Genomic DNA, 14,561 nt, shown 5'->3' on the forward strand with positions numbered 1-14,561 from the left:
GCCTTGTTACCCAGGCTGGAGTGCAATGGTACCATCTCGGCTCACCACAACCTCCGCCTCCTGGGTTCAGGCAATTCTCCTCCCTCAGCCTCCTGAGTAGCTGGGACTACAGGCACGTGCCACCATGCCCAGCTAATTTTTGTATTTTTAGTAGAGACAGGGTTTCACCATGTTGACCAGGATGGTCTCGATCTCTCGACCTCATGATCCACCCACCTCAGCCTCCCAAAGTGCTGGGATTACAGGCGTGAGCCACCACACCAGGCCCTCTTTCTTTTATTTTTTTGAGATGGCCTTTTACTCTTTTCACCCAGGCTGGAGTGCAATGGCATGAACTTAGCTCATTGCAACGTCCGCCTCCCAGATTCAAGTGATTCTCCTGCATCAGCTTCCCCAGTAGCTGGGATTACATGTATCTGCCACCATGCCCAGTTAATTTTTGTATTTTTAATAGAGACAGGATTTTGCCATGTTGGTCAGGCTGGCCTCAAACTCCTGACCTCAGATGATCCACCCAACTCAGCCTCCCAAAATGCTGGGATTACAGGCGTGACTCACTGTGCCTGGCTGATATTCTCTCTTTTCTTACAAATGTAATTTTTTTTCCTTATGATTAGTCTGTAAAGGCTTAGAAAATGTTATGTACCATTTTTTTCTAAAATAACAGCTATATAAAAATGACAGAGTTTCATTTGCACACTCCTACTTCTTAACACATGTCAACCTTGGTATGTAATAATCCTCTATCATTCTAACTCCTTCCTCTTAACAGAAGTCAACATTAAACAATTATATAGTTAATATGAATATTATTTCCTATTTGTAAGTATTGAAACTTTTTGAATTAAATTATGTGCTCCTTGAGATGGTGTTTTATATGGGTAGGTGCTCAGTGGATGCTTATTAGTATTCATGACATTACATGAATTCATATATTCATACATTTACTGAACATTTATTACATGCCAGGACACTAACTGATGCTGCAGACACAAAGATGAACAGTCTTTGTTCTAAAGCTGTGCAGACATCTGAAGGATTGTGACAGACTGAAAAATGACCCCCTAAAATGACCACACCCAAATCCCCAGAACCTGGGATATAACAGTAACAAAACAGATAAAGTCCTTATCCTCATGGAGCTTACATTCTATTGCAGGTGTGGGGGTGGAAATCAGATGGTAAACAAAACTAATATATAAATTAAAGTAGTATTAAGTGCTTGGAATAAAAATAAAGAAATGCAAAGAAACAGAGTATATACATGTGGGAGGCAAGATGTAGATAAGACAAAAATAAACAAAAGGACTGGGGCTGAGAAAATACCTTTCTAAATAATATGTTCAATTTTCCCTAAAATTAGCAAGAGCTGTCTTTGTGGTAAATGGATGATTTATTTTCAACATACTGATAATTCATTCAAAGTTGTTCATGCTATATAACAATATTGCAGATGAAACAAAGACTTTCAAAACAAAAATCATTGGTATTTTCAGGTTTCCTTTTTTTTTTTTTTTGAGGCAGTGTCTCCCTCTGTTGCCAGGCTGGAGTGTGTGGCACAATCTCGGCTCACTGCAACTTCCCCCTCTTGGGTTCAAGTGATTCTCCTGCCTCAGCCTTCTGAGTAGCTGGGACTACTGGTGCGTGCCACCACACCCAGCTATTTTTTGTATATTTAGTAGAGATGGGATTTCACCATGTTGGCCAAGATGGTCTCGATCTCCCGATCTTGAGATCCGCCTGCCTTGGCCTCCCAAAGTGCTGGGACTACAGGTGTGAACCACCGCGCCCAGCCTATTTTCAGGCTTCCTAACTACAAGTGTTATACAGCAAGTTGGGTGATTAACTGTTAAACTAGCACTAAATATCAACTGTAATTACAGTTGTAATTTATTTAATGTAAATTAAATAGTACTGAACTATTTTAGGGCTTTGCAGACTTTGGATGACCCTTGAATTGAGGAATTACATGACCCAAGTTGCTTTTATCCTTCCTTTTGATATTGAGGCCAGGAGCAGGGGCTCACACCTGTAATCCCAGCACTTTGGGAGGGATATTGAACTTGAGTGGTTAAGTAATACCATAATGTAGTATGTTTCATGTCAAATACATTAAATACAAGTGACTACACTAGAAGTGGGGGAAAAAAAGAAAAAGAAAACTTAATTACTGCTGAATTGAAAAGATCATCCACATTTAAATAGTTTTATATGATATTGTTAATACACTAAGTTTTAAAACTCACTTTGAAGTGTTTCAAGTTCAGTTCTAGCCAGTGCATCTTCCTTTTCCTTCAATCTTGTTTCTTTATATTTAGCATAAATCTGTCCAGCATCCTTCAAAAAAAGTTAAACATAAATTAACATAAAAATCAGTTTGCTTCAGTATTTTCCATATAACTTAATTTTAAAGCATTATATTCATTTTATAAGTAGCCTTTTTGTTTTCAAATTTTATGAACAGAAATTAATAAACATTTCTCTATGATTTTTTCTCTCCTGGAGAGCTGGATACAAGCAGAAATTTTATGAGTATACATTTGAACTCTTTTTTCTCTCAGATACGGAAAGAAGGTATCCTCTTCCTGTTTTCTTCTATTGTATGCTATTTTCATAATATACTGTTGTATATACAGAGAGCAGAAAAACTCATTTGCTTAACTGATTTGGCATAGTAAATTATATTACTGTGACTAACAAAGTACTACCGTCATTTTCATATTAGCCCCTTAACTACAATAGATATTCAAAATTATTATTTTTGAATCTGATTATAAAACTTATATGAGCATGTAATGAAAGTAAAAGTTGCCACTCCTTCTTCTACCACTTTTAGAGACCAGTATAAAAACAGTTAACATGAAGTCTTGAGGACTGAAGACCGAGGACACATACTTCACACACACACTTAGGTAACAAGATACAGTGGCTAAAGTCTCTGTAAGTGGCACACAGGTAAGGCTTTAGTGGTGCATCAAAAAAAGACTAGGTCTTAAATAATGACATACATACAAATAAACAAGTTGATGCTCTAAGCATATGAGATCCTGACAATGAAAATAAGCAAGACAGATCTTTTACCACACTCCTTGGTTCAAACTTCACATATTCTGTAGGAATACCACTTGTATTAATAGTGGCCAGCCCACATTGTGCTTCTATGTCTGTGCAATTGCTTTGCCCTCTGCCTACAATATTGTGCTTCCCTGCCATTATTATGATGAACTCTTATTCATCTTGAAAACCCATTCAAGTCCCATCTTCTTTGCAAGTTTTTCTGACCTTCTCTGGCAGTGAAATTCTCCCTTGTATACTACTTCTGTATTTAAACACATCTATAACTGCTTGTATCATGTTATATTCTCTTCCAGATGAGAAATTTGAGATAGTGATACTTAGATGCTCAGAGCACATGTATCTCAGAGCATCTGGCATAAAGCAGGTACTCAATAAGTATTTGCTGAATTAGAACTAGACTGAAATATATGAGAAACCTAATAAAGCAAGAAATGAAGGAGCTTGATGAATGTGAAATAAGAAGAAGAGTATCAAGAATAACTCTAGGGTAGTATTTCCAGACCATAAGATTCCTCGAGCAGATAAATCATCGACCCATCTGAGAGAGTTTTATTCCTGCAGGAAATAAAGGAACAAAATCTTTGACACTACTTTGACTCAGATGTAAATACATAAATATTGAAACCCTAGAAATTCTTTCCATCTATGACTGTGTCCAAATTAAAGCTTTCTCCTGGGTGTCTGTGTCTCTTGGGGTCATATCAGAACTTCTCCACCTAAGAATTAGGTATCCCTAAAATCAGTGAATCAATATAATACAGATATATTATCAATATAGTAAAAGATCTCTTATTTTTTTCATCCCCCCTTTTACATTCCTACCTTATTTCTACGAGAAGGATTCAAACAAGCCCTAGGCTAGCTAAATAATGGTAAGATTGGAAGAGCACAGATGGCCATGCACCCAACTTATTCATCCTCCTATGCCAATGTATGGTTTAAGTTTCAGCAGGGTTTTGGGTTAAGGTTTTAAATTCCCATAACAATCCCCACCCCCCTCAAAAAAAGTCAACCCTGAAGAAGTATTATTTTATATTAAGCCATATCAGTCATTTATACCTTGGTGTGAATGAATGAATGAGCTTATTAGCTTCTTTCCACAGAGTAGTTTTTAATAGTAGGGAAGAAGAAAAGGTCAGGAAAACATTGGCTCCTTGAGGGGAGTAGGAAATGTGGCACATGCAAGAAAAGAAGGGCACAGATTAGCTATTTATGAGAGGTAAAAGAAAGTAGGCTGATCAATCATAACAGTATAGCACAGTGAAATATAATATGATAATTAAGAGGACAGATTTTGGAGCCAGACTATCTGAATTAACCTCTCAGCTCTGCCGTCTTAGTATCTGACATTCAGCAAATTATTTTATTTCTTTGAGTCCATTTTCTCATCCATAAAATGGGGATAATAAAGGTACCTAATTTATAGGGCTGTTATGAAGATTAAATGTGTTAATACCTGAGAAACACTTAGAATGACATCTTCTATATGGTTAGGCCTTATATGTATATTAGTAATTTTATTACTATTTCCACCAATTTGACAAGAATATTGTTTTCTAACACAAAGGATGAGTTTTGTGCTTCATACTTCACCAAAATTGCCCTGCCAAATCCTGTATCTTCTTGCTATGTGACCTCTTTAATTGCATCCTTCTCACTTCACTTTGCTGCATAATAGCAATCTATTCCTAGTAGTCCTGCCAAATTTGAACATTTCTGTTAGTGTTTCTTCTTCCTGCTATGGCACATAATCCCACTAAAACTTCCTTTTTGAAATACACCTTTAATCCAAAACCACACTTATCTGAGGACCGCAATCCACCCAATCACCTTAACCTACTCTACTTAATCTGAGAGTTTCAATATATTCCCTAGTCTCATTCACTGTTTTTATCTTCCTTTTGCTCCATTTCTAAACATTTATTTAAACGTTCCTCATATTTTCTCTTTTTCTTAAATCTTACCAATGCTTTGAAATCAAATTACAATATGCCCACTCCAGGAAATATTACTTACTTAATAATCTATGATCTCAAGCAATTCTACTTTACTAAACAACTCTACATTGTTTCAACCATCCTTGTGTACAGTTTGGGGTATCACACTTAAAAATGCACTGACAAATAGACCTTAAAAGGAAAGTGATTAAATAGGGAGGCAGCTTGAAACTCTATTTTTAAAAGAGATTAGAGATAAGAAGATTGGGGATAACTTAGTAACTGCCATAGAATATCTTAAGATTTATTACAGGAAAGAATGGTGTAAACTACTATATATGGTTCCAGAGATTAAAATTTGATTTTGGATAAATATAAGGAAGAAGGCTGGGCGTGGTGGCTCATGCCTGTAATCCTAACACTTCGGGAAAAGAGGTGGGCAGATCATTTGAGGGCAGGAGTTAAAGACTATCCTGGCCAACACGGTGAAACTCCATCTCTACAAAAAATACAAAAAATTAGCTGGGCGTGGTGGCAGGCACCTGTAATCCCAGCTACTCAGGAGGCTAAGGCAGGAGAATCACTTGAACCCAGGAGGTGGAGGTTGCAGTGAGCCAAGATCACACCACTGCACTCCAGCCTGGGCCACAGAGTGAGATTGTCTTAAAAAAAGAAAAATAAAAACAAAAATATATATAGTATATATGGAAGAAATATATATTAATATATATATTTATATGTATAAACAGTGATATTTATACTTAACATTTGTATATATTATATATATTTGAAAGAATTCTCTAATAATTAAAATTACCTGAAAATGAAATAGACTGATTTTGGAGGTAGTATTCAAGAAGAAACCAGGTGGCATTCTTTAAGGTATATCCTAAGGTACGGCTATTCTTTAAGGTATGCTTTTGAATTCAAGCATTCAAAAGAAGATAAATAAGACAAATTGTTTTCAACCCCTTTTCCCTCCCATTTTTCATGGGGGACTAATTCAAGTGAATAAAATTGTTTAATGGGGAAAATAAGCAAAAAAACCTTATTTTGGGTCCAGAGTAAACTCCAGTTTACCTACACAGAAAGTTAGATTTCTTGTGGATATAAACTTCGAATCCATCCTTATAGCCCTAGTATACTACCTGGCACTTACAGAAGCTTAATAAATATTTAATGAATACTAAGATGCTTATTTCAACTGATTAGGGCTCTGAACTGCCTGCCCCATAATACATTTTTTCCAAACAGAAAGAACTCCTATTCTCAAGGAGTTTATAATCTTTATGAATGGAACCATGAGCAAAAGTTTTTATTCTAGAAGCAACTGTATTAATACTTAAAATTTCTTTTTTTTTTCCCCAAGATGGGGTCTCGCTGTGTTACCCAGGCTGGAGTGTGGTGGTGTGATCTCAGCTCACTGCAACTTCCACCTCCTGGGTTAAAGCAATCCTCCCTGCCTCAACCTTCCAAGTAGCTTGGATTACAGGTACCCATCACCACGCCCGGCTAATTTTTGTATTTTTTAGTAGAGATGAGGTTTTGCCACGTTGGCCCGGCTAGTCTTCAACTCCTGACCTCAGATGATCTACTCACCTTGGCCTCCCAAAGTGCTGAGATTATAGGAGCCTCCATGCCCAGCCAACACCTAAAATTTCTTGAAGAGTTCAAAGCCTGCCTGCATAGACATCAGGCGATGGTTTTACATTTAAACAATGGCTAACTTAGAGAATGTATGCGTGTTCTTTGTATGAAATTATAGAGTATAGGTTCCTGTACAAGAAGACACTCAACAGTGATATTTATACTTATTTATTAAACCATTGTAATATGTGTTGTACATTATTAGCATACATGGGGATTATATAAGACATAACAGTTTCCCTTAAAAATATGTAAAAACTATAAATATTAACCAAAATATGGAACATAGAATATAAGCTCCATGAGAACAGGAATTGTTGTCCTCTCCCACTCCCTCCCCCAGGGCCTTGAAGAGTACCTGGCACAAAGTAAATAAGCACTCAAAAAATAAATATTTCTTTTTTTTTCTTTTTGAGACAGAGTCGCCAGGTGCCAGGGTGGAGTGCAGTGACACAATCTCAGCTCACTGCAACCTCCACCTCCTGGGTTCAAGCAATTCTCCTGCCTCAGCCTCCCGAGTAGCAGACAGTAGGTGTATCTGTCTCTTGTGACTAATACAAATAGTAAGTACTATAAAGTTAGTATAGAGAACCTACAATGGGAATTTTTCAGTTGTCCTGATGTAGGAAGGCTTCATAATAATGACAATTTAGCTAAGCCCTGAAGATACAATATTTCTAAGGTTAGTGAGCTGTGAGATAGAGAACACCTTTACATTAAACCTCTTTTTTTTTTTGAGATGGAGTCTTGCTCTGTCACCCAGCCTAGAGTGCAGTGGCAACATCCCAGCTCACTGCAAACTCCACCTCTCGATTCAAGTGATTCTCTTGCCTCAGCCTCCCGAGTAGCTGGGATTACAGGCACCCGCCATCATACCCAGCTAATTTTTGTATTTTTAGTAGAGAGGGGTTTCACCATGTTGTCCAAGCTGGTCTCGAATTCTTGTTCTCTGGTGATCCACCTGCCTGGGCCTCCCAAAGTACTGGGATTAGAGGTGTGAGCCACCACATCCCGGCCATCCTTTAACATTCTTGACATAGTTCATTTAAGTGATAAAAGAACATGCTGAGGCGGCACTGTTGTAATGTTTTGGTTTACTTTTATTTGTCCTTATAAACGTCAACATATTAAGCAGCCCAAAGAAAGCTTAAGAAAGAAGGGTACTAAACTAACAGAAAACCAAACACTGCATGTTCGCACTCATAAGTGGGAGCTTAACAATAAGAACACATGGACACAGGGAGGCAAACCACACACACCGGGGGCTTATGGTTGGCAGGAAGAGGGAGAGCTTCAGGATAAGTAGGTAATAATGCATGTGGGTTTCATACCTAGGTGATGGGTAGTAAGCAAACCACCATGGCACATGTTTCCCCATGTAACAAACCTGTATATTCTGCACATGTATCCGGAACTTAAAATAAAAAAGAAAGAAAGGGCATTGATTGAGAGTGGTAGGAGCAGGGAAATAAAACTTGTCCTGATGGGAATAAGGAATATGGGAGAGTTCAGAGGAAAGATAGCTAGAAACAATATGGAAAATGCTCTATTTCTTTTTGATTGTTTGATAGCCCAAATCTTCTCTTTTGTTTGAAGCTTAGAAATAACCTTCAATATAGGAAAATATCATACATACATTTCTGAAAATCTGCCCACAAAAATCAAATGCTCTATATTGTTTTGTTCTCCCACCGAGTTATACTATAATCTCAGAATTACATATAATATGTAATAAAATCACAATGAAGAATATAGAAAAACTTTAAAATTGTATATTTTTGTAAGAGTCAAAATTTCTGTACAGAATTAGACTAAATCCACAAAAAGTAATAAAACAGAAAACAAGAGGCTACTATCTTCCTCTGGTCTGAGACAGTAATATTCAAGGAGATGCAAAGTCTAAAAACTACTTTTTCCATTTGGTCCAAGAGATAGAAGAGACTTTAGAAGCTATTTATTCAGCCCTAACTCAATGTAGGAATCCTTCTACAACTTAAGTCATACAGACATCCCAGACTTAATGATGGTTTAACAGAACAATTTTTCTATGTTATGATTGTGCAACAGTGATATGCATTTAGTGGAAACCATATTCCCAGGACCCATACAATCATTCTGTTTGTTTTTTCTTTCAGTACAGTATTCAGTAAATTATGTGGGATATTTTGCATTAAAAAAAATACAATAGCCTTTGTATTACAGATTATTTTACCCAACTATAGGCTAAATGTAAGCAACTTATGGTATTTTCTCCTTATGATGGGCTTATCAGGATGCTATTGATAGTAGGTTGAGGAAAATTTGTAATTATAATTAGCCTGAACATTCTGACAGGGACTTTAAGATTAGACAGCTTATACTATAAAGCTCTAGTTATGTACCTGGGGAGAAATGTATTCTTTCTTAGTTTTTATATTTCTCACCTATTTTTTTCTTATATTTTAGTATTTCCTTTCATCTGCTTTAAGTTTCATTTCTATCATTAACTAGTTATATCACTTTGGGGAAATTGTTGCACCAATCTGAATCTTAAGTATTTTCATCTATAAAATATGGAATTGATGAGACTATCTGTTGCTAACATCCCACCTACCATTTTGGGGCTTTCATCTTTTCTACATCTAGCAATAACCTACAAGACTCTATAATCTGCCTTTGGATCTCTAAGTACTTGCATAAGATGCAAGGACATATACTTTCAGAGGGCTGAAGTAAAGAATCTCTGTCTTACGTTGTAAGGTCGTTCCAGTTTTCCTGTATCCCTTTGCCCTGTAGCAGTAGAGTTTCAGCTTATAAAAATTCAAATGTATTCTCCATCTCTTTTTATTTGATTTTATATTTCCTGTGTCAGGTTTGTGTGTGTGAGTCTGAAAAGTTTTGAAAAAGCTTTTTAGAGTATTAAAAGCAAGCTGCGTCATCCCTCAGAAAATCTGTTTAACTCTAAGAGGAAGGGCAACTCAGCTTGCAACAAATGCCTCCTAGCCTTTTGGAAGCTTTTTTTCCTGCTAATTAGCTGTGAATGTTTTGTTTGTTTGGTTTCTGACAGAGTCCCAGCAAGTAGTAGCAAAGGGGCTGGAAACGAAGGGCCCTAATTGTCAGAGAGGGTGACCTCCAGGCTTGTCCACAGTTGTAGTCTCCATGGGAGAAGTAGCTTCTTGGGAGGGAGGATGCTTCCATTTATAGATAGTTCTATAAAGTATAGTACTCCCTTTACTCTTAGGCTACTTTTTTTTTTAAGGTAAAAGCCAGAGCTGTACAGAGAAGACTCCTCTATTTTCTCAGCCACTGCTCCTAGGCAACCTATACATCCTGATGGGGCTGGGGATATGCATGCTGGAAACTTCCTACAACAATTTTTATTTTAATGACGTTCTAGTTAGATCTGCTTGGTAGTGAGAAAAGATGGAGCTGTGACTTAAAAAGGTGAAAATTTTACAACTTTAGGCAATGCACAACCAAATGCGTTTTATATTTTATAAATTATATTCTACTGAGAAATAAGTCAGAGAGAAACTTAAACAGTGAATTCCTAGAAAAATCAAACAAATTCTCAAGCAAATTAAATTCTGACTACTGAAGATCTGTTTGATCTCAGAAAATGGAGAGAAATGTGTCTATGATTTAGATTGGTAATCACTTGGGATATGTTGCACTTCCTGATTTTATGAGCGAAACTAATGGTCCCAACAATCTAAATTATTATTCTGGGCCCAGATATATAAGCTTATGATATAGTGAGGAAAATAAACTAAGTTATAACAGCTAAATTGAAAATATGCACAGAGCCACTGATTATATGTCATCAACTACTTGCTATTTTCCAGGTTACAGAACATATGATCAATTTAAAAATATCCAAGATGGGCATTTTGGAGGTTAGAAAAATTTCCTAGGTTACAAGCTGAATACAACCAACAAAGAAGACTGGTTTTGTCAGATTCCAAGAGAATGTGTACTTCCTTCAAACCCACCATGAGAGTAGAAACAGACTGGTAAGATATCAAAGTGTCACTGGGGCTATACGTTTAATGTTAAAATTATATTCTTGCCTCAAAGGATTTAAGCCCTCCATGTCTTCTGGGGATCACTCTACTTGCTTTCTTAGCTAACTCAACACACTTCCTTAAGTTCCCCCTGCTTCTTTCATGCAGTCATGCATTTTACTACTCTCCAACATTCTCTAATCTCTGTAAGCACACACCAGCCTTCCATTCACTCGTCGATTTACAAACACCATATTCTTTTTCTGTAATTTCTCACTTGACTTTTACCTTTTCTGAGTAAGTAGAAAAGGTAAATACAAAAATTATATGGCACACACATTTGACTAAATACAGCAATATCCATGCATCTTTTCCTTGAATACTGACCCACTTGGGAAATGTCTGATACTAATTTATCAAATATTTAACATGCATCAAGTATAACAGCTTTTCACTCTTTGGCTTTGTTCTTCTAATCTATCAATTCTTATAATTCTCCCAATATCTAGGAACAAAATCCAGTGCTCTGGAGGTAATAAGGACCTTCTCAAGAAGCAAGGTGAACTATCAAAGAGATACTTTTACCTCTATCTTGCCTAATCACAGAACTGCTTCTAATATTTTCTGCTGGTTTCACAGTCATTATATACTTTATTTCTACCATTCCTAACAATATACACATATCTTTCACAGGTGAATGTAATCAAAGAAATACTTTGTTGTCCTATCAATTAACTTTATTCTGTCTAAATATTCTTTTTAGACTTGTCACATCAGATTTACCTGTTATAATATAAATTCCTAAGTGGATATACTCAGAATGTGAAGACCTGGAATACAGTCTGAGAAGACAGTAATGGGCTACATGATACCCTCCTTTAAAAAAAAATGTTTTCCTCAGGATGCTTTTAGCCTTAACACAGTATGATTTTATGGGAAGTACTGCATCTACAAAATTATCTTTGCATACCACCTAGTATAAAGTGGGCACTTAACTGTTAAGTGTCTATTCATCTTTCAATATTCAGTTCAAGTGGTTCCTCTTTTTAGTTTTTGTTGGTTATCCCAAACAGAGACAACCTCACTTCTCTGAATATCTATAGAAGTCATTGTTCATACTAAACATGTGAAGCATATATACCGTATTGTATAATGGTTATTTAAATTCATGTGTTATGACTGCCACCTGACTATAAGATCTTAGAGAAGGCATATTTATCTCTGTAGTCCCTAATAGTGCCTTGTTCTGATATATGTTTAAATATTTTTATTGAACTAGCTGAATTCTTTTTCTAAACATCTGAACAAGAGACCCCTTACACATCAAATATGAAAATAGTTATTTGCATTTGTAATTTTGTTTGGGAGGAAACAGAAAATAATTTAGGTAAACTAAGCAGGCAATAGGAGTTTTCTTAGGGCTCTTAGATGCTAAGTAATAAAAGTGAACTTGGGAGCCCAAATTAGCCAGAAATGCCCCTTTTCCCAATCCTACCAGATGACTTTATATATGTGAAGTATAGTAAAGGAATGAGTATTTAGAGGATGAATGGGAAGGAAAGAAATTAGAGTGAAGCCGAGGCGGGTGGATCACGAGGTCAAGAGATCAAGACCATCCTGGTCAACATGGTGAAACCCTGTCTCTACTAAAAATACAAAAAATTAGCTGGGCATGGTGGCACGTGCCTGTAATCCCAGCTACTCAGGAGGCTGAGGCAGGAGAATTGCCTGAACCCAGGAGGCGGAGGTTGTGGTGAGCCAAGATGGTGCCATTGCACTCCAGCCTGGGTAACAAGAGGGAAACTCTGTCTCAAAAAAAAAAGAAATTAGAGTAAAGAACTATTGCCACGACAAGATTTGGGTATGTCACTTGCTGGAAGGCTGTGAATCTCCCACTTTTAGCCTCGACCCTATTTCTTAACCAATAGCTATATACTGATGTCAAATATTTGCAGCTCGGTTTTAATTAACTTTGTATGAAATTCAAGGAATTTACACCAAAAGTAAAACTCTCTTGACTTATATGTGCTTAACTAATTTACTGTATACCTGTAAGAGCTGGTTGTGTTAACTCTTAAACCTGCTTGTGGTAGTTACACTTGTTATTCTGATTACATGATTCAATTAATTACTGTCTAAAAAAGGATGAGATATGAGTAAGAAGTAAGAGTTGCTTCTATGAAGACCAAGTTGAATGTTTTGGCAAGCTCAAAATAAGAGTTGTTAAAATGCTGTTTTCATGTCCCACCTAGGGTATCTGCCCCCGCTCCCTGTCCAAAACAAAGCCAAAAAAGCCTGGCACAGAGATGTGTGCGTATAGTCCCAGCTACTTCGAAGGCTGAAGTTGGGGGATGACTTGAGCCTAGGAGCATGAGGCCAGCCTGGGCAACAGCAAGACCCTACCTCTAAAAAAATAAAAAGTAAATTAAAATGCGGTTAACTAGATATAAGAAAGCCAATTATGAAAGACTTTTTGGAAATCATATATATCTATAAAGATTATACAATTACATTACTTCACAAGACCCTAGTTTGACTCTTCTCTTTTTTTTTTTTTGAGACAGAGTCTTGCTCTGTTGCCAGGCTGGAGTGCAGTGGCGCAATCTCGGCTCACTGCAACCTCTGTCTACTGGGTTCAAGAGATTCTTCCGCCTCATCCTCCCAAGTAGCTGGGACCACAGGTGCATGCCACCACGCCCGGCTAATTTTTGTACTTTTAGTAGTGATGGGGTTTCACCATGTTGGCCAGGATGGTCTCGATCTCTTGACCTTGTGATCCGCCTACCTCAGCCTCCCAAAGTGCTGGGATTACAGGCGTGAGCCACCGTACCCGGCCAACTCTTCCTTAAAGAAAGCAAGATTATTGGTATGGCTTATGCCAGAGAAAGCACAAGAAACTTCAATCAGTGGACTCTAATTTAAAAATAAAACAATGGTCCTATGTCATAAAAGTGGTGCATAGAGTACAAGTCTTCAAAGTTTAAGATTGTACGTATCCTTTTTTATTCTTAGAGCTTTAACAGGGCTCTTTTTTGACCACTGTTCCAATTACCAATCCAGAAAACTTCAGGTTAAAAAAGACTTGTAAATTTCATAAATATCTTATTTAAGAAGATCTCAAGTTAATACAAAGGTCATAGCATACAACAAAACAAAACGCAGACAAAAATCTAATCCTGACAGCAACTGATCAGTACTGTTTTGCTAATGTATTTCATAAGCAATGTTTATAAATTTAAAGTAATTTCACTATTATAATGTGTATCTGAAAGTCTACTACATTACATCACTTTTTTAGTGACCACGAGAAACACCAATCTAAGATGCCCAAAGCAGAATTAAAATATGAAATATTTGCTTTAAAAAAAAAAAGCCATCTTAATTTTCTTCTTGAAATCCATTTACCAGGAAGAAATTAGAACAAAATTAAAAATTAGATTTATAAGATCTTGAAAGCCTAATATGTAGCCATCTCAAAACCGAAAGGTAGCAGGTACCATCAATTAGGTAAAAACTTTAAAATTCAAACTGATCAAACAGTTTAAAAAAGCAGAATTTCTTAAGAAACTAAAGTTTCTGTAAAATTCCTCATTTTTGTATTTTTTCTATAAATTTATGATGAGGCAAAACAATCAATCTGTTACATGAATTAATAGGTATCACAGGCAAGTAGTTTTAAATAAATTATAAATCCAAGTCATAGTAATATGTTGGTTCTAGTCTGGCAAATTACCCTGAATGCTAACCAAGAGATATGTTAATTTTACCAAATAAACTTTATTTCAGATTACTTAGATTAAAATTACAAAGAAGTGTTTAATACTGACATCTTATGTAATATTCAATTTATACTGCCTCATGAATATACTTTTAAATTAATCTATATTCTGGTTTGTCTACTGCACAGATTCTAAAG

General features: G+C 36.4%; 1 protein-coding gene across 1 annotated transcript in view; it reads right to left on the reverse strand.

Moving 5' to 3' along the window:
* The window catches only part of DNAJC1 (DnaJ heat shock protein family (Hsp40) member C1), a 238,681-nt gene that overhangs the window by 126,750 nt on the left and 97,370 nt on the right, over positions 1-14,561 (reverse strand). The window contains exon 7 of the mRNA XM_002750091.5: positions 2,247-2,337. Coding sequence (XP_002750137.1) covers positions 2,247-2,337 — 91 coding nt within the window. The remainder of the gene's footprint in view (positions 1-2,246; positions 2,338-14,561) is intronic.

This window comes from Callithrix jacchus, chromosome 7 (assembly GCF_049354715.1).
Source record: "Callithrix jacchus isolate 240 chromosome 7, calJac240_pri, whole genome shotgun sequence".
NCBI classification, from domain to species: Eukaryota; Metazoa; Chordata; class Mammalia; order Primates; family Cebidae; genus Callithrix; species Callithrix jacchus.